This window comes from Aspergillus sydowii (assembly GCF_001890705.1).
Source record: "Aspergillus sydowii CBS 593.65 unplaced genomic scaffold ASPSYscaffold_5, whole genome shotgun sequence".
NCBI lineage: Eukaryota > Fungi > Ascomycota > Eurotiomycetes > Eurotiales > Aspergillaceae > Aspergillus > Aspergillus sydowii.
In genome coordinates, this window is record NW_024467863.1 from 1834239 (window position 1) to 1855966 (window position 21728).

General features: G+C 52.3%; 11 protein-coding genes across 11 annotated transcripts; 5 read left to right on the forward strand and 6 right to left on the reverse strand.

The window, feature by feature from the left end:
* Positions 1–179: 179 nt before the first annotated feature.
* On the reverse strand, positions 180–848 carry ASPSYDRAFT_89802 (uncharacterized protein; the record flags this gene model as incomplete). The annotated part of the gene is made up of 1 exon (XM_040852222.1): positions 180–848. One exon carries the CDS (start codon positions 846–848, stop codon positions 180–182), a length of 669 nt encoding a protein of 222 aa, XP_040702889.1.
* A 588-nt stretch (positions 849–1436) lies between these two features.
* ASPSYDRAFT_150980 (putative ubiquitin-specific protease UBP12) lies at positions 1437–5870 on the reverse strand (the record flags this gene model as incomplete). Its single annotated transcript, XM_040842061.1, has 3 exons — positions 1437–2203; positions 2275–4341; positions 4394–5870. The coding sequence occupies 3 exons, from the start codon at positions 5868–5870 to the stop codon at positions 1437–1439; spliced, it is 4311 nt and encodes a 1436-aa protein (XP_040702890.1).
* A 709-nt stretch (positions 5871–6579) lies between these two features.
* Positions 6580–8400, reverse strand: ASPSYDRAFT_31704 (putative C6 finger domain protein; the record flags this gene model as incomplete). The annotated part of the gene is made up of 1 exon (XM_040844897.1): positions 6580–8400. The coding sequence occupies one exon, from the start codon at positions 8398–8400 to the stop codon at positions 6580–6582; it is 1821 nt and encodes a 606-aa protein (XP_040702891.1).
* A 1474-nt stretch (positions 8401–9874) lies between these two features.
* Positions 9875–10488, reverse strand: ASPSYDRAFT_132653 (uncharacterized protein; the record flags this gene model as incomplete). The annotated part of the gene is made up of 3 exons (XM_040840611.1): positions 9875–10168; positions 10242–10328; positions 10398–10488. The coding sequence occupies 3 exons, from the start codon at positions 10486–10488 to the stop codon at positions 10035–10037; spliced, it is 312 nt and encodes a 103-aa protein (XP_040702892.1). The 3' UTR covers positions 9875–10034.
* A 283-nt stretch (positions 10489–10771) lies between these two features.
* On the forward strand, positions 10772–11119 carry ASPSYDRAFT_89805 (uncharacterized protein; the record flags this gene model as incomplete). The annotated part of the gene is made up of 1 exon (XM_040852223.1): positions 10772–11119. One exon carries the CDS (start codon positions 10772–10774, stop codon positions 11117–11119), a length of 348 nt encoding a protein of 115 aa, XP_040702893.1.
* On the forward strand, positions 11081–11783 carry ASPSYDRAFT_999231 (uncharacterized protein). The gene is made up of 3 exons (XM_040853280.1): positions 11081–11096; positions 11173–11377; positions 11443–11783. The coding sequence occupies exons 2-3, from the start codon at positions 11317–11319 to the stop codon at positions 11661–11663; spliced, it is 282 nt and encodes a 93-aa protein (XP_040702894.1). The 5' UTR covers positions 11081–11096; positions 11173–11316; the 3' UTR covers positions 11664–11783.
* Positions 11784–11852: 69 nt separating this feature from the next.
* Positions 11853–13598, reverse strand: ASPSYDRAFT_89806 (GMC family oxidoreductase; the record flags this gene model as incomplete). The annotated part of the gene is made up of 1 exon (XM_040852224.1): positions 11853–13598. One exon carries the CDS (start codon positions 13596–13598, stop codon positions 11853–11855), a length of 1746 nt encoding a protein of 581 aa, XP_040702895.1.
* Positions 13599–15173: 1575 nt separating this feature from the next.
* ASPSYDRAFT_89807 (catalase) lies at positions 15174–17190 on the forward strand (the record flags this gene model as incomplete). Its single annotated transcript, XM_040852225.1, has 11 exons — positions 15174–15207; positions 15256–15385; positions 15441–15464; positions 15512–15722; positions 15773–15865; positions 15920–15927; positions 15977–16100; positions 16149–16436; positions 16484–16568; positions 16627–17055; positions 17114–17190. 11 exons carry the CDS (start codon positions 15174–15176, stop codon positions 17188–17190), a joined length of 1503 nt encoding a protein of 500 aa, XP_040702896.1.
* A 473-nt stretch (positions 17191–17663) lies between these two features.
* On the forward strand, positions 17664–19949 carry ASPSYDRAFT_45524 (uncharacterized protein). The gene is made up of 4 exons (XM_040847063.1): positions 17664–18339; positions 18398–18702; positions 18763–18884; positions 18938–19949. The coding sequence occupies exons 1-4, from the start codon at positions 17823–17825 to the stop codon at positions 19632–19634; spliced, it is 1641 nt and encodes a 546-aa protein (XP_040702897.1). The 5' UTR covers positions 17664–17822; the 3' UTR covers positions 19635–19949.
* ASPSYDRAFT_89809 (uncharacterized protein) lies at positions 19839–20150 on the reverse strand (the record flags this gene model as incomplete). Its single annotated transcript, XM_040852226.1, has 2 exons — positions 19839–20074; positions 20141–20150. 2 exons carry the CDS (start codon positions 20148–20150, stop codon positions 19839–19841), a joined length of 246 nt encoding a protein of 81 aa, XP_040702898.1.
* A 297-nt stretch (positions 20151–20447) lies between these two features.
* Positions 20448–21723, forward strand: ASPSYDRAFT_45526 (Dyp-type peroxidase). Its single transcript, XM_040847064.1, has one exon. The coding sequence runs from the start codon at positions 20663–20665 to the stop codon at positions 21626–21628; it is 966 nt and encodes a 321-aa protein (XP_040702899.1). The 5' UTR covers positions 20448–20662; the 3' UTR covers positions 21629–21723.
* Positions 21724–21728: the final 5 nt, after the last annotated feature.

A 21728-nucleotide genomic window follows, 5' to 3' on the forward strand; every position in this document is an offset into this window, starting at 1 on the left:
AAAGATGAAGCAGCCACAGTTCTATGAGAAATCGCAAACTACAGTGTACCAATTGATCAACAATCTAACCTGCCAAACCTATCTGAGCATAATAATAAGACAAGAACCTATAGCGAGCAAAAGCACCGCATATATAACCCAGTCCAAACAAAAATCTCGGAAAACACCAACACCAGCATCTACCGATGCCACGCCCCCTTGGAATTCCTTTTTGCCAGAGAAAAATTATTCGAAACCCTCCAGCTCTTCCTCTGATTCTTCGCCTTCAGCTCCATATCCCGTCCTTTGCGCTCAATGCTCAGCTCCTCAAAGTCGCTGATCCCCGGTTCTGAGAAAAAAGTCTCGGTGGATGGACTCGTGACGCGTGTTTTCCTCCTGCGCTGACCCTGAGCATGCCATTTATTCTCGGTCACGATTCGGCTTGTACTTGTGGCAGTCTCCTCATCTGATAGTCCGTCATGAAATGCGAGATCTGGATTCCTGCCTAGTGTTGGGCTTGGACTAGGGCATGCGCTTCGGACACTCCGAGAGCAGGTAGGACCAAGGTCAAGAGGGCTGATTTCAGGGTCATTGGGGAGACCGGCGTCGATGGGCTTGATGAGGAGTTTGACCGGCTTGTGGCGTTCGCGGATGTTCGGAGTTGGAGGGCTTGATGAAGGGGGCGTTGTACTTGGCGAGTCGGATAGTCGTGGTGGTGACTTTTGAGCGAGGGAGACAAAGAACTCTGCAATTGTGGTATCTGGTGGCGGCGAGGCTCGAGAGATCGCTGGGATGGGGGTTTTGTTTATGTCGATCATGTTCAGGCTTCGACGCAGACTGGGAAGGGTGGGTGGTGGACTGGGATCCATGGCGATAACAGTTGGATGTAAACAATTGATAGACTGCTGGTTGACGAGTAGCGGGTGGCGAGAACAAGAAAAGCAGAGAACGAGAGGACGAGAGAATGAAGAACGGGGAGTTGAGGAGAGACGCGAAACTGCACAAGATGGAAGGAAGAACAGCGCACCTGCCACTTCTACTGCTACTACTGCTACTAGTGATACAAGTGGTACTACTGTATATGCTCAATGACCATACGATCTATGCCGTATCTAAACCCTTCCTATACACAAATACTCCTATATGCCAGCCATCGTTGACCTGGTTCATAGCACGGCCAGCATCCACACATCACGGCGACACATTCTGCTCTAGAAGTTGCCACGAAAAAAGCTTTTGGAAATAACATGCAAAGACCGGAAAGAAAAGGATACACCTCCCGTCATCAACATAACACACAAATGCAAGGACTGCGTACATACACTGTCCACCATGCGCATAAAAAACACAATGCAACCATAATACATGCCCTGCTTCACAGACCCGTGACCACAGGGCTGTCTAAAAGTTCGTCTTTCACGTCCAAAAATCGTCGAGAGATTGAAAATACTAGGCATTCAAAGTCGGTCCTCTTCACCCACGTGCAATTCGACCACCGGCAGTTCATCGTCGTCGGCATCCGGTTGAGGGAATTCCGTGAGGGTCGACTCTTCCAGAGGCGTGCCTGGGTGCACTGGTCCTTGAAATGGGGGACTATCCGCGAGAGATGCCATGCGGGTATCGGAATCGCTAATGTCGCCCCCAACTACGGCCTTGGTGCTGTCGCCGTCGTCGTCGTCGTTGTTATCGAGTCCGTTGTCAGAGAGTGATCCCGGAAGCTCTGTCATCTGTGAAGGGTCATGATGAGCATCCGTGACTCGATTGAACGACCAGGAGGGCAGATTTGAGACGCGAAACGGGTCGCCCAGGGCTCCACTGCCGAATTCGTCTTCATCATCAAAGTTCATACCTGTTCCGCCCATGCTTCGCTCACCGTATGACGGGCTGTTCGAGTATTCTGGAGGATTGTCCTCATCCCTGTTCTTCTGTGCTCCGATTCGCAAACCACCATCTCCCGACTGGTGAGCTGCTCCGACTCCGGCTAAGGCGCTCGACGACCCATTGCGGGAGGAGCCGCCGAGGCGCCGGCCTTCCCCCGACGGAGATGGTGGGCGCGATTCTTCTTGCGAATCCGACTCACTACTGGCAGGTCGCGTGGACGATTCCGTGATTTCCTCTAGGATTTTGCCGCCGAGCGGGCGATCCGAGCGGCGACGGTAGAATAGCAGATATGCCGAAGATGTCACAGCGTTCTGGGGGTCAATCGGTCGTGACACCGAGGAATCTAAAAAAAAAAAACATACATATTAGTCATTGTCGTCCAACAACAATTCCAAGTTTTTTGCAATAACTTACCGTTATATTCATTCCACAAGCCTGTCATGAAGTTCTTTGCGTAGGCCGTGTAATGACCTCCACCGAGACCACCGTAGTGGTTGTCCACTGCAAAGAGATCATAGACCAAGCTCTTACCCTCCTCAGGAGCTTCGACGCGACCGGTCAAATCCAAGCTCTCAACTGGGAAATCGACCATAATATCAAGCTTATCGCGGAACCCACGGCTGGCGCTGAAGCGCTTCAGATGCATCACAAGAATGTCTGGTGTCTTCCAGAGCTCGAACTTCTTGCTAGCCCGGCGATGCTCTTTACAGCGCGGGCAATACCAAGCGTCATTTTCTGACAGAATTTCTTCCTTGTTAAACTCGTCCAAGCACTCGTAGAGGGTGACGCCCTTCTTCTTACGCTTGTTCCGCAGCATACGTCGGTTCTGTAATTCTGGATCCGGCATGCGCTCGATCTGCGTCCACGTGGCAGCGCCGCGGACACCATCGGGGTCCCTGTGGTCACCGGCGAACAGAGCATCGTAAGCGTCTTCGTCCCAGTCGAGAACGATGGCCTCGCCAGGACGGATAAGAGGGCCCTGGGCCTTGGGTTTCGGCGTCTTTGGGCGGGTGTTGCCAAGACTGTCAACCTCTTCGCTGTCTGAATCTTCGGCGGCGCCTTCATCAGTTAGATCTTCGTCGGCGTCTGTCTTACCACCTGCTTCCTTCGAGATAGCCTTCGGTACGATCCGCGTTGTCATCTTGTCATAGTTCTTGTGGTCGTCAACGGAGTTGAATCCGAGGGGAACGGCTTCGTTTGTCCGGGCAATCTTGATGTCGAAGAGAGTGTGGAACCTCTCAGGGATGGAGGAACTTTCGGTGTGAGACGCGGCCGGTGTGGAATTTTCGGAAGGAGCAGTCTCTGTTTGGTCGGATGCATCGCGCATGGAAACGTCCACCATGCCTTCTTCGCCATCGACAGACGTTGTCTTGATCTTGGAGTCAGCCGATTCCGCATCATCATCATTCATGATAACGGTATCTGAATCTTCCGTCGTTTCTTGTTCATCGGTCATTTCTTCGTTGAGAAAGTTTCTGGTTGTCATGGTCGAAACCTGGGCAAGAACCTTCCGCAGAATGGCGTCGTAATCCTTGGCCTCCTCTCGTTTGACTATGATATATGAAGGCACGCCGAAAAATTGACGCTGCGGTCGGTAGCCTGTTTGACGTTCGTGCCGGTGGAAGACGGAGACAATCATGCGATCTGCCTTGGGCGATTCAAAGTCTGGAACCTCATCGTAGCTTGAGCGGCCGTATGAATAGTAGCTGCTTTTCGTACGCTTGTCAGGGTTGTAGTTTGTCGGCGTAGATTCGAGTTCAAACATGGCGATCTCGTCACCGTCGCTAATCTGGCACTCGGCGATTGAACTTGTATTATCGAACATCTTGTAAAATTTGTACTTGTATATTTCCGACATGACAAGTCGCTCGGGATCCGACCCCGCTTTCTTAGCGATCAGCTCCTTTAGGGCCTTGACGCTCGAGTTCTTATCGAACTCTACATCAATAATAATCGGTTTCTTGTTGAGGGGGAAGTAGAATATCGACTTGCTCCAGAGGTTCTCGATCGGCAGCTGGAGAGTGAGGTTGTTGAAGGGATCGAAGATGATGCTGACTTTATCGCAGACCGGACAGATAAGAGTCGATTTGTACATACCAGCGAACAAATCTGTAACAACCGAGTCATTCCGGGCTTTGTAGATGTCCCAGCACCTATCAGCGAAATCTTCGAGTGCTTTTCTGTTGTGCACCATCTCGTCTGTGGAATCCGGCTTCTCAATGTACGGCTTTTTCTGGATCCTGTTCAAGTCCTCCTGCAGACCGTCAAGGAGGAACAGAAGGAATTCCTGAGAATCCTGTTGTCCGTATCCCGAGAATGCCGGGCCATAGCGGCCGATAGTATTCTTAAGGTGTCTGGGGGCAAAGGACGATTGACCGGCTTCGTCAAACATGGTGCGTAGAAGATTGGCATATGCCTTGGCGACATCCCCGTTGTGCGCGAGGGGGTTGCTGGGGTTAAGATCCTTCTTGTAGACATCGTCTATTTTTTTCACAGTTAGAAATGGCTCGATTAGAAGATTGGTGGAACTCACTCAGGAAGTAATAGGTCAGTTCTTCTACACTGCGAACACACTGCAGGGCAGAGTTCATGTAGCATGTGTTGCCCAGGTTGCTGAGACCAGTATTGCCACGAGGCTTGCCGTCCCGACGTGTTTTTCGCATCGGCTCTGATACTGGAGATGATCGTCCGCTCGTCGCCGGGCTCTTCGTTTTAAGCTTGTTGGCCTTCACGTTATTGGCAGGCACACCGAGGCGGTCTAGGGCCTTTTTGGACAGTTCAGATACCCAGTCCGCACCAGCACGCTCTTCTAGCACGACAATACCACCAGGACTTAATCCGGCCATGTCAATCGTCATCTTACCATTGTAGTTGGTGTTGGTCGACTGGTCTTTGATATCAATAAGCTCCCTCTGACTTCCTTCAGAAAGGGAGAGGAAGGTATTGAGATCAAGGATATAGCTGTTGCCGGCGTTCGAGACAAGAGGCGAGAAAGGTGCCGGGGAAGCACTGCGAGAAGCAGCTGGTGTGACGGCCGCAGATGCCGCGCCACTTCCCAAACCACTCAAGACCCGCCAAACGCGAACCTTTGACGAAGAGTCAACGCGGACCGACTCCTTTGCGCGTCGTAACCACTCTTGAAAGTTGGTGTGTCGACTGGAAAGGGTGTTAACCGGCGCCTTGTTCTTCTCTCTTAGAGAGTCTGGGGTTACTCCGGCGGACGGGTTCGAGAGCTTCAAGATGGTGTAGATTGGTGGGTTGAGTTCGTATTGGACGTTCTCCATATCGCCCGACGGGCTGGTGTTATGAGCGTAGCGAATGATGGCCGGTGACTGCTCCGCAAGACCGTACCACTGCATGATGAGATCCCAGCCTTCCTGGGGCACAATTTCGAAGTCTTCGCCCATCTCCAAACCCGGGCGAAGAGGGATGTAGGGTTCGCCGCGTTCGTCCTTGAACCCCGTTCTGACCGGGTCGGTAACAAGGACAAGGTCTGAGTTATCGACAGGACCGATGTCACCCTCCGCAGCTGTCTTGTCCATCTTCTCTGCGTGGGTGGAGCTTCGTGATAGAACCCGCTTTAACCACGACATTGAGACAGCATATCCCTTTTGGCCTTCCTGGAGAGGCTGCATCATAAAGCACGTTACTTTTGCGACCTGGTCGTCATAGGAAGGGCGTTCGCCAGGAGCAACTGAAGCTTCAGTCTTGGTATTCTCGTGCGTTCCGGCCACGGGGCCGGTATAGGTAGACATGCTGGATGGTGTTTGATAGGCCTTCTCGGACGCAGAGTTACCATCGTTGCCCGTAGAGTCCTCCTCAGAACCAGTCGTGTCCATCTGATCGGGGTTGGTGTTGGAAGATGGCTGTGTACCCTTGTCTCCGGGACCAGAGCTCATTTCGACGTCCTGCTCGGCATCGGGCGCTGGCCGCTTAGTACTGGGCGAGGCTGATCTGGCATCGCGCCCGGGTGGGGGGATGCTGCCATCTCTCTTTTCTGAGCCTGACATGTCGGTCGCAGCGTCACTAGCAAGGGTCAAGCCCGCACAGGCGGCCGAGGGATAGTCGTCGGTGCTTGGCGGGGAGTCCGGGGTGGGTAAGCGAGCAGTGTTCGTCTGGGGTCGATTCCCCAGCACTTCGTCCTGCAGATGGGCGGGAATGTAGCGAGGAGGCGGGGAGGGCGAGGAGGTCTGGCTGCGGTTGGAGCCAGAGGTGGAGGAGGGACGAGGCCTCGAGGGCGAGTGAGAGGAGCGAGAGGAAGCGGAGGCGTGACGTCTTCCGGCCTGCGAGGCAAACGACAAACCCGGATGGGCTCCTGGTCTGCGAGGCTCCGCTACCTTGCGGCGCTTTGTGGAAGACGTCGTGAAGCGAGCCGCGCGCGTGGCAGCTCTAGGTAACACGGAGAAGTGGGAGAGGGTGAGGCAGTGAAGTCGACGGATACTGGCAGAAATTCAGCCCAGAGCCCCAATAGAACACAAGAGAAAAGGGCAGTTGGAACGGTGGAATGCGGAAAATTGAAACTGGTGGTGGAATGGGAAAACCCGCATCCGACTTTTTAAGCTTAGTCATTTCTTTCACTCCTTCACGAATAGCTTCATTATTCACTCTTGTGTTATTTGTGTTTCACTATTCATTAAACGCATCAAATGGTGAAAGAAAACACAAGTAAATGGCCATTATCAAGATTTTCATGCCAAAGACTTCCAAGATTTTGTTTCCCTATTTGCAAAACTCGCTGCCAGGCAAAAGATAATCAACGTCCGCACGACTTCCATCAACTGGATCTTCGGATCTACTGAATGACACAACCCAGGCGAGGTCATTACGGGCTTGAATTAGGATGTTACATGATTCGCAAAGCATCAGACCGCACCCCATGACCGATCCAGGTTCCGTGGACTTCAGATGACCGCTTGTCGCTGGCTGTGTTGCACACTGGAAGAATGCCGGCGTTGGGCATAAACTACACCACGGGTTTTTCATCTCCCGCTTCCCAGTGCCCGGGTTCAAACTGTCGTATGCGGCTTTGAAGTCAAACGACTCTGGTCTGAGCCCATCCAACGGCTCGGTTCGATGGCCAGTGCACTTGACAATGCAGGAGCGCTGCTCGACGCAGCGGGGGCACATCGGACCTGGTCGGTGCTTTTCAAAGCCGACGAGACCGTACGCAAAATCATCACACCAGGAACACGGCTCCGAGGTCTCGGCAGACTGGATCGTCTCGGCATCTTTGGTTTGTGGCCGGGGCCCTAATGCCTGTGCTACATCCGCGTCCTCCGCTTTGGAGTTTGCGCCTGGCTGAGAGTCAACCATGTCCAGCCGTTTTGGAATTCCGTGGTCAGGTTCAGTTCCGGCTTGGGGTTCGGCGGCCGTGTTTTTGCTGTCGATTTCTGTTCCATCAGTTGATTGGGGCTCCTGCATATTCACACTTGGTACATCGCTTGCAGGCTTACCTGATGACTGAGCCGTTTTAGCGGGCTTTGTTTCTGCGTCGCTTCCCTCTTTCTCCTTCACTCTCTCGTCTTTCGTCACCATGGATTTAGGAGCCTCTGTTCTTGACTGCCTCCCCACAGCTTCACTATCGGCATCGCCGGGAGTTTGCAGGCTGGGTCCATCGTCTTGGCTTTCAACCTCTTTTTCTTTGGAGTAATCGAGGCCAGGGTTGTCCTGCTTAGCCAGCTCTCCGCCATCTTTGTCGCGATCATCTTGTGTGCGGGAACCGATCTCCAGCTTTTCATCTAATGCTCTATTGTCGTTTCCGCTGGAGTTACCGGAGACTGGTTCTTCGCCGACCTTACTCTGCAGATTATCTGGGGCCTCGGGGACACTCTCTAGCTTCCCTTCGTTCAAGCTCGGTTTCCCTTTTTCCTTGGAGGCTTCGGGGCCCAGGAGGTTATCCTGTTTCTCCTCGTTTTCTTTGTTGGACTCGCCTTGAATACCCTGTCTGACATCCAGAATTTCTTCATCATATTTCTTTGAATCAAGGGATATAGGAGTGTTGTCGTCTTCAGGTTGCTGTTCAGCGGATTCTTCACTAGAATCAGTTTGGTTCGCAGGTCCCTCCAGCTTGCTCGCAACTTGAAGGCCACTCTCTTTGGAACTTTCCTTCACCGTTGCTTTTCCCTGACCCGACTGTTCTCCAACCACGTCCACGTCCACGTCCATCGTATCGATCTCAGTAGCCTCGTCCAGAACCAAATCCTCTTCCAACTCGGGGAGAGAATCCGAAAACGTTCTGTTAAGAGAGCTTTCCGATATCCATTCAGGCTTGTCGAATGCAGGTTCCTCCACACACTCGGACTCGCGCTTTGGTGTACGCCCAGTCCCACCGTCAGCGGCTACTTGTCGCTTTGCGTTGGACTTTTCCTTTGTGGGATCGTAGTCCTCACTGTCGTCACTATCTCTCCATGTTGACGCACATGGCTCCATCCTGCGATTTCGCAAGAGGTATTGCTCTGACTTGGTGATTTCTCTGAGCGTTTTCTCGGACTGATCGAGGAATAGCTTTTTGATGTGCTCAAATCGTTCGGCTCTGCTCATAGGAATGGGGGAGGGCGGCGGACTAGGTGGACTATGCGGTTCTCGGGGGAAAGGAGACAACGAAGACGGAGTCTTTTTGGTAGGGGAGGATGGTGGAGTGAGTAGTAGATTTGCTGATATAAAGATAGGAAAAGAGTTAGATATAGGCGATTGGAAAGATATAACACGGGGATGAGTTACCGGAGAACATGGCGAAGGAGGAGAGAGTGGTTTGGGTGAGGCCAAGGAGCCAAACCCAGGTAAAACTGAAGCGAGGGGAACTAAAGCGCAGGTCCTCTGAACAGAGAAGCTCAAAAGTAAGCCTGAAGTAACAGCCGAGCAAGGTATGTTAGTAGAGCTACGCCCCAAGTAAAGGATGAAGTGAGACGACGTTTCCGATGCGATCGTATCTTGATCATGAAGTGAGTAGAGTCGAGATTAACAACAACGTCAAGTCAACGATAGATACGGTGTTATAGACTAAGACTTTGGATATGTGTTGCAGACTCCAGCAACACAGAAATAACACTTCTTTCTTACACTGCCTGAATCAGGGGGTGTTAACTCCGACTCACGTACATGAAGAATAGAAGAATATGATAGACAGCTCCCCAGTTTATAGAACGCACCACTTCATCCCATCGCCACGAATAAAAACAACAGAAGAATCCCCCAAAACCTACCAGAAACAACTCCAATAAACCCAGGGTATGTAGCATCGCAGATCAAAAGACCAGACTGGACTTCGCCCAACCGCACACAACGGAGATGATGACGACAGAAGAGAGAAAAAACAGAACAGTGCCCGCCGTAAGGAAGATGAGCAATATCGCCATCCCGACATAATATCTTACTGCACTGAAATCAGGACCAGTATAGGGACTGGGGCTGGGACTAGGATCAGGACTTGGATAGGGGGAGGGATCGAGGTTTCTGTGTCGCTGTAGCCCTGCTTCGAGACCGTCTTTTTTGGAACCACTGTTAGCTCTTTGTATTATGCTGTGCCACTTGTATTAGGTGTGGACAGTACCTAGACAGATGTAGGTGGGAGCATTGTCTCGCCTCATTCTGGCGATGGTTCTGGATATGAGTAAGAAGATACGGCATTTTTGACCAGCGCAGAGGTGGATAACTCGTTTGGCATGAGGAATTTTTTCGTCGCAAGGAAAAAAAGGTTTCATCGCAAAAGTCTACTTCTATTTCCTGGATCTAAGTTTTTCGTCCTGGATTTACATGACCTCATAACGCTGGATACATAGCGTTAGATGTGGTGCCGGTGGCCTTGTCTGCAAGGTGTCGGTAGGCTAGCCCTATACTGTAGGGATCATTCCACTTCTTATTTAGACACTACTAGGGAGGTACGCAGATCGCCACACTGCTGTCGTTTCTGGAAAACCGGCAAATATAATCCACAATATAACTGAAAACATGCGATGTCCAGCCCTCATACTTGAGGGCTGAACTGGATATCCAGCGGAAAGCAAAACAAAAAGTCCACAGTAGTAAAAGCCTAGTTAAACAACACACAACAAACAACCGGTTAATTTAATATTCCAAGCACACCACGGCCTTGAGTTATCCAGCGGCACGATTCCCTGGACAAGTACTTTTCTTGGCCGTGTCCAATAGAAGTAACCAGAGCCACCATTCCTCCACTAAGGCCACATCAAGACAAGAAATGCACCAGCACAGAAGCAAATTCCCGTAACAGCCACAGTCACTTTGATCAGCTCGCGGGAAACCCCAGTTTCGAGCGGCGGCGGGTCGTCATGGACGAGGCAGTCACAGACTAAATAGAGAAACCGTCAGTTCTGCATGTTGGGAAAGTGTTATTTATAGGTAGGTAGGCAGTAGATACGCACTTCCCGCGTCACATTCTTTCCGGCGTTTATTCTGCAAGTAGGTGAGAAGGTCCATTTCGAGTTCCTCGTAATCGGGGTCTGTGAGGTCTGGGTTGTGGCTTTGTTAGGTGACAGATGCTATGAGATATCAGGTAAGATGGGGAGTGGAAGACGTACAGATTGCGCCCTCGGGCTCCTCTGCCATATCAGGAATATCTGGAGAGTCCGGGAGGCTCTCGTAGCCGTAGTAGGAGGATGCGTTCCTCATGTTTAACTGACTGTGAAGATGACTTGTGATGCTTGAGGTTTTGGACAAGCTGGGTGAGGAGATGGAGGGAAGATGGATGCAAGTGCGAGATCGCTCGTGGAAGTATATCAGGATACCATCCCACCTGGTGGCCTGCTGCACACTCTATTATGAATCAGAAACTTTAACCTGGCTATATATCTCCATCGTAATCATCTTCCCGTTCTCTGACTAAACAGCAATCTCTGCAGCTCCATACTTGTCCTACAATTCTCAAACCGTGACGAACTCGGAGGCTTCAAACATGTCTCAACAAGAATACATCCCTACCCAGTACTATCAACAGTACATGTACAGGCAGTCCCACGGCGACGAAGAAGACAGCTACCCAGGACCTTACCGCTTGCAAAACTGGTGCGACGTTTTCTGGAAAGCGGTAATGGGATGCTTTATCATGACGGCACTCGGAGTCATTACAGTGATGATCCGCTCCATGTACGAGGTATATCGAGCCGAGACTTGGCTTTCCGTTCTTAACCTTTGGTACCTGGTTGGATTTGGTGCAGTCTTTACAGGACATGACGATATTTTTGCTTCAGCTGGTTATGGACTGCTCGAGTTTATGTTAAGTATGGTAAAATTTGTCCAGTGACTTATATTCCTTCACATAGAGTTTGTCGTATGGCCGTGGTCTGACCCGAATAGAACCTGCTTACGTTTCTCGTCGTACAAAGTGATCTTACTGTACTGGACAGCTCTAGCCAGCTGCATCTCTTTCATCCTTGAGGTCGCTCTACTTGGACCATCACCGTTTTTCCGTTATTCACAACATCGATCAATAAATCGACCATGGCCCCCGGCGCATTTCCAGAATCAAACACTCACGAGTACATCGAGATCCCACTTTCGTGTAAGTACTACCCTCCTACTACCTACTCCCCACCAGAAACCAGAAGCTAACCGGTAAAGATGCAGACTCAGCTCAAGAGACTACACCATACCAAACCCAGTACCGTGAGGAATCCACTTATCAGCCTCCTACCGCAACCGAGCCAGACACTTCTCCTTCATTAAAGAAGGTCGTCTTCGGGGCGGTTGCTTTTTATAGTCTCTTGCTGCTCTTATGCCTTACTATGGCTTTCCTCGCGCAGACTTACGGGCCCCGCCGTCTAATACTAATACTAATCCATCCATGAAGTAAACTGAAACTGGCCTTGAACAAGAGTGCTGTTGTGAGGGAGAGAGAGGGCCGTTCTAGTTTACCATTCAGAAGTACCATGTATGATAAAAGGGTTAGGAATACCATTCTTCGTTACTGATAATCATTAAATGCGCATGTACATCACATCAGAACTTCATACAGTATCTACCGCAGCTCCATCAAATTATTTGTAGAAATCGGCATGGTCGCGCTTAATAGCATCAGCCCCCTTCTCACCAACCATATAAACCGAGTTCTGAATCCGGCAGTCGGGAATGACAGGAATAACCGAGGCATCGATAACACGCAGGCCCTTGACACCGTGGACCCTAAGGCCCGGGTCCACAACACCCTGCTGGATGTTCTTCGACAGACGCGCCGTACCGCAAGGGTGGAACGAGGTCTGGGAGCGGTCGAGCACAGTGCGCTTCATGAGCTTGTCGTCGTGCAGCGGCATGTCCCAGGGATACTCGGCCTCGATGATATCCTTGAACCCGTCGCCGTTCTTGAGCACGTCGTAGGCGTACCGGACGCCCTCGCGGATGGCGATGATGTCGAGGTCGTTGTTGAAGTAGTTCAGGTTGATGTTGGGCTGCTGCAGCGGGTCGGCGCTGTTGAGGGTGACCTCGCCGCCCTCGGAGACAGGGCGGACGAGGTCGACCATTACCGTGATGTAGTTGCCCTTGGCTGGGGTTGGGTAGTGCCACTGGAAGGCGGAGCCGAAGAGACATACAAAGTCAAGCTCGAAGTGAGGCTGCCCGTAGGGGCAGAAGGGGTCTTTGCCGCCGTTGGAGGCCTTGGCCTGCCGGTACTGTGGGTCTTTCTCGAGGTACTTGTCGATGCGTGGGAAGCCGACCATCTCGAGGAAGCCGGACCCAAGTGGCCCGCGGTGGTTGTTTTGGTAGGCTTGGATAGCCTGCTTATTCTGGGCTGTGTGGGCGCGGAGGACGTAGTCGTCCATGCCGTAGCCGTCCTTGACGCGGAGGACGAAGGGGACACCGGGGTGGTCGAGGAGGTGCTGGCCGACGTGTAGGCTGTCGACAATGACGGGGATACCATGCTTCTTGAGCTCGGCGGCAGGGCCGATACCGCTCAGCATGAGCAGCTTGGGGGATTCGAAGACACCCTGGGAGACGATGACTTCGCGGTTGGCGAAGAGGTTGAGTTCCTGGCCGGACGCGGTGATGACCGTGACGCCCTTGCAGGTCTTGTCGGCGTTGTCGATGATGAGTCTCTTGGAATGCACCTCGGGCAGGATGGTGATGCTGGGCTTGTCAGCGACAGCCAGGAAACTGCCGGATCGGCGGCCCTTGTAAATCGAGTTGACGCTGTGGGTCAGTCCAACCATCTCACCGTCAAAGATGTTCTCGGTGATGGGCTGGCCGGTGGACTTCCAGGCCCTGGTAAGCAGATCGCGGAAGGGCTGCATCTCGGGAATAAGTTCCGAGTGCGAGATGGGGATGGGACCACCAGCACCGATCTTCTTCAGCTCGGGCGAGTATGCCTTCTCGTCGTCGTGGTAGGTGGCCGACTTGCGCAGGTAGGGCACGAGCGGGTCCCAGGTCCACTCCTTTCCACCGTACTCCTCCCACATATCAAAGGTCCCCTTGGACCCAGGCACCCAGGTGAAGTAGTTCAGGGATGAACTGCCTCCAAGGGCCTTGCCACGGGTGTTGGGCTTCTCGACACGCTCGTAGTCATCGCGCTTGACCATGGTGGTCTTGTATGCCCAGTCGTACTGGCTGTCACGGAGCTCCATGGCATTGGCAGGGGTTCTGATGTCCTCAAGGTCCTTGGAGTTGGCAACACCAGCCTCGACAACTAGGATCTTAGCATTGGGGTTCTCGGCCAGGCGGGCAGCAACGATGTTGCCAGCAGTGCCACCACCAACGACAATGAAGTCGAATCTAGCATTGTCTTGGACAGACATGTTGAAGGGAAGAGAAAGCCAAAAAATTGAGGATGAAATTGAAGAAGCTTGAGAGATGCAAAGGATGGCTGGACAACTTGGAACAGCGCTGGCTTCTACATGCCTTTTATAACTGAGGCTGGTGGGCTTCTTAGGAAAAGACCAGACTCCATCCAGCAATACGGAGCAAAAAAGATCAAGAACATGCAGCTCGATTTTGACCCCTCAGTGGACGTCATTGACTTGGTTGAAACAGTAACGCAACAGCTCCAATAACCCTGAAGTCTCGACCCGTCTGATATGTCCCAATTGGCTTTGTTGTATTTCCACATCGGGTATCTTGCGTACGAGCTGCACTGGTTACGAGCCCGAAACCTGGCGCTGAATATGATCTCCAAGCCCACTGACCTTAGACATGTCTGTTAAGATGATAAGACGTCAAGACTTCTCCAACTCGACTAGTACTTGACTACTTCAACTGGTAGATAGGGCCGGAAGAAGAATAGACTACCCCATTCAACATTTTGTTTGATTACACCATTATCCAGCTGAGGGCGCGGGGTCGCTGCTGCGAATGGAAACTGAGGGACACAACACATGCAGCTTCCAAGGTAACGACCGGCGTCCGAGGCTGTCGTAGTTCGGATCGCTTATGGATCGGCAAAGCTCCGACCAGATTCGCAAGGCCCTATACTGCATGGTTGGCTGTCGAATGCACAATATGTGCCACCCCCTCTTTGCAGAGGAAGTAATGATGGAGTCGGCGAGCAAGACGGCGAGTCCCACCAATGGGCCTATCTGGAAGCCTCGGCAGGGCATGGATCCGCTGCATCCAAGCTGCGGCCCCGTCAGCATCAAACATGGGTTGGGCCATGAATGGAGGAGATGGCCCGTGCCAGAGAGAATCTCGGAGAATAGCAAGACCCCCGGATTCGGCGCACGGCAGGTCCAGTCCGCAGGTCCAGGCGTTCTTCTAGAGCGTAACCGCCACACCTTGGGACGTTTTGTAGCAAGTATGCGGCTAAAGAAGTACAACCGTGGGTTGGAAGATCGTGGCGGGACCTGGATATGGGGCGGGCTGAGGCTGTAGGATCCACCGTGCAAGGACTGTTGTTGTCAGAATAATATACGATATAATTCAATATACCTCTCAATATAAAAAGATAAGCTTTGGCAGTGGGTCCGGCTGCCGGAACGGGCTGCACTGGCCAGATCGGGTAGTGGTAGCTGGCCAATCACAGAGCAGTGGAGATTGCTGATCGTCCCGCTCCATGTTATCATCGCTGGCACCTGAGAACTGTCTTTACGGCCACTCTTGCGTCACCTCGTGCGGAGCTCCAATGCACCCTGATGCTGAATGTGATAGCCAGGGCTGATAATGGTGAGGGGCAGCCTCTGTGGACCCTCTGGCACGAGACAGCTGAGCTCCAATGAATGTAGGCGTAATTCTAAGACCCAATGCTGGTGCTGTCTGAAAAGCAAGAACGGCGACGTTGTACTGTCCAGACTGAGACTATTTAAGCTGCTTTCCTCAGCCGAGCTCAGGGCACTTGTGCATATACATTTTTCTGTTTTATCTGACCGATTGCTATCAACATGGGCGACGATAGATACTACACTCTGGCCGAAGGTGGTCCCATCTTCAGCTCATAATTATGTTTGGGACTAACTCTTGCAGGCTGCCCTTTCGCAAATAGCAAGACAGCTGTCTTGATGCAGGGCAGACAGGGCGGCGGTCTTGGATTGCTTCAGGATACTCAGCTCATTGAGACCCTCGCCCACTTCTCCCGCGAGAGAATTCCCGAGCGGTTAGTTCACTACGTCATCAACTAACTTATGTCCAGTATACTGACGAGTATTCAGTGTTGTCCACGCCAAAGCTGCCGGGTAAGCTATAAGCAATATTCCAGAAGAAGCACCCGTTGACCGTTTAGATCATATGGAGAATTCGAATGCACCCGCAATTGCTCCGACTTCACCAGCGCCAGCTTCCTCAACAAGGCCGGAAAGAAGACTCCGGTTCTTCAGCGTGTGTCAACTGTTGGGCCCGAGTCTGGATCTGCCGACACTTCCCGCGATGTGCACGGATGGGCCTTGAAGTTCTACACCGACGAGGGCAATCTCGACTGGGTGTTTAACAACACAGTATGTCGGTATCTCGAGATCAAATGACCTGCTCTGACGTTGATTAATAGCCCGTCTTTTTTATTCGCGACCCCATCAAGTTCCCCTCAATGAACCGCTCCCACAAGCGACACCCTCAGACTCACCTTCCCGACGCCAACATGGTAAGTCTGCCTCCCTAGCCAAGTGGTGCGCAGTCAATGCTAACCATATCGGAGTTCTGGGAGTAGGTGTATCAAGTTCCAGTTGCTGGCTAGTCTAATCTGTATATACAGTTTCCACGTCGGCAACCCCGAAGGCATCCACCAGCTTCTTGTTCTGTTCAGTGACCGCGGCACTCCCAGGTCTGTCCGCTACATGAACTCGTACAGTGGACACACATACAAATTCACCAAGCCGGTATGCTACAGCCATTACCAGACCTGACGTCTGGCTAACCAGACGTAGGATGGCACATTCAAATACGCCAAAATCCACATCAAAACGCAACAAGGGATTGAGAACCTTTCCACCCAGGAAGCCACCAGGATTGCCGGAGAGGACCCCGACTACATGATCCGCGACATGTTCGAGGCCATTGAGAGGGGAGACTACCCCGTCTGGAACGTCTACGTCCAGCTAATGAGCCCTGAAGAAGCCGAGAAGTACAAGTGGAATATCTTTGATATGACCAAGGTTTGGTCGCACAAGGACTTCCCTCTGCAGCAGATTGGTCGTATTACCATGAACCGCAATGTAAAGTCTCATTGCCATATTCATTTGCAAATTGCTGACAGGAATAGCCGCGAAACTACTTTGCCGATATCGAGCAATCTGCGTTCTCGCCATCCACGATGGTTCCGGGATTCGCTGCGTCTGCTGATCCAAGTACGTTGAACATCATCGTCTTTCTTAGAAAGCTACAAGACTAACATCCATCCACCAGTCCTCCAAGCACGACTCTTCGCATACCCCGATGCGGCCCGCTACCGTCTCGGTGTAAACTACCAGCAACTCCCAACCAATGCCGCAAAGGTGCAAGTCTACTGCCCCTTCCAACGCGACGGAGCCATGCGATTTGACGACAACTACGGCGGAGACCCCAACTACGTTGGCTCCTCCATCAAGCCCACCAAGTTCTACCAAGATGAGAAGGGAGTCAGCGCAGCCTCGCTGGCTCTGCATACCGAGCACGAGAAATGGGCCGGGGAGGTCGCCGCCTACGCCAGCGAAATCCAGGACGAGGACTTTGTACAGCCCGCACAATTGTGGGAAGTCATTGGCCGCGACCCCGGTCACCAGGACAGAGTCATTGAGAACCTTGTCGGCAGCATCAAGGGCGTCAAGTACCCTCAGCTACGCAAGGGTGTTTATGGTGAGTTTCGTAACCTTCGGCGACACCGTTCACTGTGCATTAGTCTAACGCCGAGCAGATCTGTTCACCCGTGTCAATAAAGATCTCGGGACCAAGTTGCAGCAACGCACAGAAGCGGCAAACAAGGGTGCGTAGGTTAGATAGGGCGGATGTACTCTACAGACTAGGCGGGTATCTAAAGGCTATTCCGCCGTAGTAGGACGGAATCGATATCCGTAAAGGGGCTGTCTCTGGAAAGCAATGTCATTGGATGGTTTGATTAGTTCGATCGTGGCTTGCAATAGGATTAATGAATGGGAAATTAGAAGATTATGACAGTCATCACGGATTTCCTGACCATGGATGTCTGCTTGCAAATATGTGCTTCGAACACGCATTATTCACCGCTTCAAGTGAACCTGCAATACCGGCCACCCAGACCCGAACCATGGGTACTGTAGGTATGCGACTGTCCACTGTGGCGAGGCAGCGGCTGGGCTCCACTAGGTACATCGTGTGGGTGCTGGACAAGCCACATCGCCTTGGCAAATGACAGCCAGAGAAACCATGCACGGTGGAATCTCCCTTGCTCTGTCAACGAATCTTGTGCTTCTTTCAGCTGCGCACTCCTCGTATCGGGCCCGGCTCGGTCGAGGTATCATGTGATCCGCATCTCTTCCGCACATTTTCAGCCATCCACCTCTGCAGGTTATTCATAATAAACCAACGGTCCACCCAACGCCCCCTGGCATTCCCAGCCAACATCACCCCATGGCCAGAATCGAACGATGTCTCCGCGGCCCTCCAGCTCCTCGAGTGGAAAAGGAACCGGACCTGGAACGGGCACGAGCACTGGGGCTGGCACTGGTACCGAAACTGCATCAACATCTACATCTACATCCCAGTTCACGTTCGTGACGGGCAACATCCAGTCTGAAGCGCGGAGCCATGCTATGCGCGAGCACTGGAAGCGTCGACACAAGCGCAACCAGGAGGCGAAATCATCGAATCGGAAAAAGGCCTCGGCTTCGGCGTCAAGGACTTTGCTGCCGCGGTCGACTAGTGCTTCGAACGGGGAGGAGGAGGAGGAGGGTTCCTCTGCTACTACTAGCTCTTCGGGCCTGAAGCCGGGCGGTAGTGCGGATGGGGAAGTTCACGGGAAGAAGAAGAAACATAGCCAGCCTGGTATCGATCCGGCTCAGATGTTCTGTGGGATGAGCTACGCGTTGTCGAGTGCCAGGCCGGACCCGTTCCAGACGTGTCCTGTGCATTTGACGAGCCAGCATCAGAAACTTTTACATCACTGTGTGTTTTAGCCTACTGTCTGTCTCCGGGATTAGCAATTTATGCTTACTTGCTGCAGGGATCAGCACGCACGCGGCTATGATGTTCGAAGATCTAGACGTCACCGAGTTCAATCCGATGAAAGATGTATGGTTCCCGCTGGACCTTTCGAACGCTTCGTCTTTCAACTGCATCATGGCGCACTCGGCTGCGCATTTGTCGCATTTATACGCGGGCACTCCGCCCCGACGGGGGACGAATTCTTCTGATGCCTTGAAGTATAAGATTGAGGCTGTCAGGATTTTGCGGACTTGGCTTAGTGATCCGGAGAAGGAACTTTGTGATGATGCTTTTGCGGCTGTTGTTCGGCTGCTCACGTTTGAGGTATGCATATGCATTGAGTTTTGAGTTCTATTTTTACCTCATCGGCTAATAGGGTGACAGCGATACTGGGGCACGGTGGCAGACTGGAAAATCCACCGTGATGGATTACAAAGGATGATCGACGCCAAAGGTGGCGTTGAGGCGCTGCACGAGAACTGGCGGTTGGAACTGGTCGTTTACCTGTAGGTGCAGTTGGAAGTACATACTCTGTGGGTTACAGCACTGACAGAATAAGTGTCTCTTTAATGTCAAAGCCGTCATGGCTCGAATCAACGAATAACCTCGAACGGATCTCTCGCCCTCTCTTCTCGCCTCCTGTTCGACAGCCCGCGCCCTCTCTCGACGTCCAGAAGGTCCGCTGCCTCTGGCTGATATCGTTTATTCAAGACATGAGAACGTTCATGGGATCGTTCTACACCAGGGGTCTTTTCGGATACCCTATTACTCATACGGCAGTCGCGCTTCTGCGTCAGAAATTCCAGCACTCGATTGAAGCTTCTTCCCCTAGCGGAGGGGCTATCACGGAATGGGAGGATGAAATGCTAGGCTGTCTATTCTCCATTTCCGTCCTGATCCAAGAGTCGATTTCCGTCTTCTCGGATGGTGGCTCAGCAACACCTACCGGCCCAAATACACTTGATGAATTAGAAATCTTCCTACGGGATTCTCAGCATATGTGGATGAGTTCAGTCTACAATCTGCGCGTTATCTTATTTGAAAGCCTCGCAAGGCTGTTTGAGGAGGGAGAGTCCAAGGTGAATTACGTTCAGGACCTGGTACAGGTTCTGAACACATTGAGTTTAGAGGCACGGCAGGGCGTTGAAAAGTGCCTTCTCAATCTGCTCTATTGTCTTGGGAACAGCAACACCACGATGTTGATAGACGACGGATGGACGCCTGATTCGCTTTTGTCGTCTATGCACGGGCATTAGTGACTAGTCATGATATATTATGTACTAGCTTTGCATTTGCTTATATATTATTATTTAATGGGGGAACAAATGAATGGATCGGATGGACTACTTGGTTGTAGTAGAACCATCGAGTAGTATCTGCGGTTACCTATGGTCATAGCATATCATAATCAATCATAACAAAGAAACACGAAAGAATCACCGCGCCGAGATAGATGGCAATCACATCAAACCTCCATATGTGCGGCCCTCCTGCTCAAGCTGCTCGTCTTCTTTCAGGTATTCCTTCATGCCGGCCTCGTCCTTCTTCAGGTCGGAGCGGATCCCGCCCTCGTCGCCCTCGCCGCTCTCTGGCTGGCCGGCGTCCTTGGCGCCCTGACCCTCTTCTCCCTGCTTGTGGTGGTGGTGGAAGATCTTGTCGAAGAGGCCTTCCTTGTGCTCGGCGGGTTGCTGGGTTCCTGCTCGTTTGAGTCTTTGGTTAGCAGTGTAATAGGAACCGGAGAATAGCTGTGGAAATGACGCACCTTGAGGCATTTTCTGATATATCAGAGATGATATGGTCTTGGTTCTAGATCTAGGAGATGGATGGTTGCTGGATGCCCAGCAGTCGTCATCCGGTCTATATAATATAGATGGAGCCGAACAAAGCGGGGCCGACAGTGACGCCACCACTGGTCCTGCTCCCGATCGGGTAGTACTAGTTAACCAATCATACGTGTCCATTCGAAATGACGATCCGTGGGTCTCAGTCTCCACTGGCCAGTCAAACTCCTGTCCCCACTTGGAGCTCAAGCTGCAATGCTGTCAAGCCAAATCCGGTCAGTTCTGGCTGTGAAACGCAACGCGGCTGATTGGACGGAGAATGCTTGTCTTCTCTTACTCAACGGCGGGGAACCTGTGCAGAGTATACAACCATGAGCTGTGCCGGATCTCTTGCGTACAGCTTCATTCTCAATCCTTGCTCGCATTCTCGGTTCATCCCCAGGGCGTCAACAGCTCTCTTGTACCTGACCCAGTTGCGACTCCGCAGCGTAACCACACGAGCAATGAGCAGCATCACAACCGCCAGCACCCAGCCGGTGACAGCTCCCCTCACACGACACGCAACCTTCCTCGTCCTAACCGCCGCCACATCGCCCTCCGCAATCCCAACCATCCGCTCAACCCTCGCCGGCGTCTCCAGCCTGGCCAAAAACGTCTCCTTCCGCGATGCCGACGCCAAATTCACATGCACCGTCGGCATCGGCCCATCCATCTGGGACTCTCTAACGAACAACCTCCCCCGGCCGAAAGAACTACACCCCTTCCGCGAGGTGAAGGGCGCAAAACACACCGCCGTCTCTACCCCAGGCGACCTCCTTTTCCACATCCGCTCCGAACGCCGCGATCTGTGCTTCGAGTTCGAGCGCCAGCTCATGGATACTCTAGGTGACGCGGTGCATCTTGAGGACGAAACCACGGGATTCAGATACTTTGACACTCGCGATCTCCTCGGTTTCGTAGACGGCACTGCAAACCCCGTCGGACCGGACGCGCCTTCCACAGTCCTCGTCGCAGACGACGACGACCCCAGCGCTGCCTCCAGCGCCCCCGGCGGCTCCTACGTCGTCGTCCAGAAATACGTCCACGACTTACCAGGCTGGAAGGGCCTCGGAGCCGAGCAGCAGGAGCAGATCATCGGACGCACAAAGCCCGATAACATGGAGCTGGACGACGCCGAGGACGGCAAGCAGGCGTCGCATAAGACGCTGAGCACGATTGAAGACGAGGACGGGAACGAGCATGATATCCTGCGTGATAATATGCCGTTTGGATCGCCTGGGGCGGGCGAGTACGGGACTTATTTCATTGGGTATACGAGGCGGTTGTGGGTTATTGAGAAGATGCTGGAGCGTATGTTTGTGGGACATCCGCCTGGTTTGCATGATCGGTTACTGGACTTTTCGAGGCCGTTGACGGGCTGTGTTTTCTTTGCGCCGTCGGTGGATGTCTTGGATGGGCTTGATGGGTAGATAATATATATATACGTATATAATGTTGTTGGCCGACTATTTGTGTTTGACAGCAACAGTAGGAGCTACGTTTAATAATACTGATTGGTTGCACAAGTAG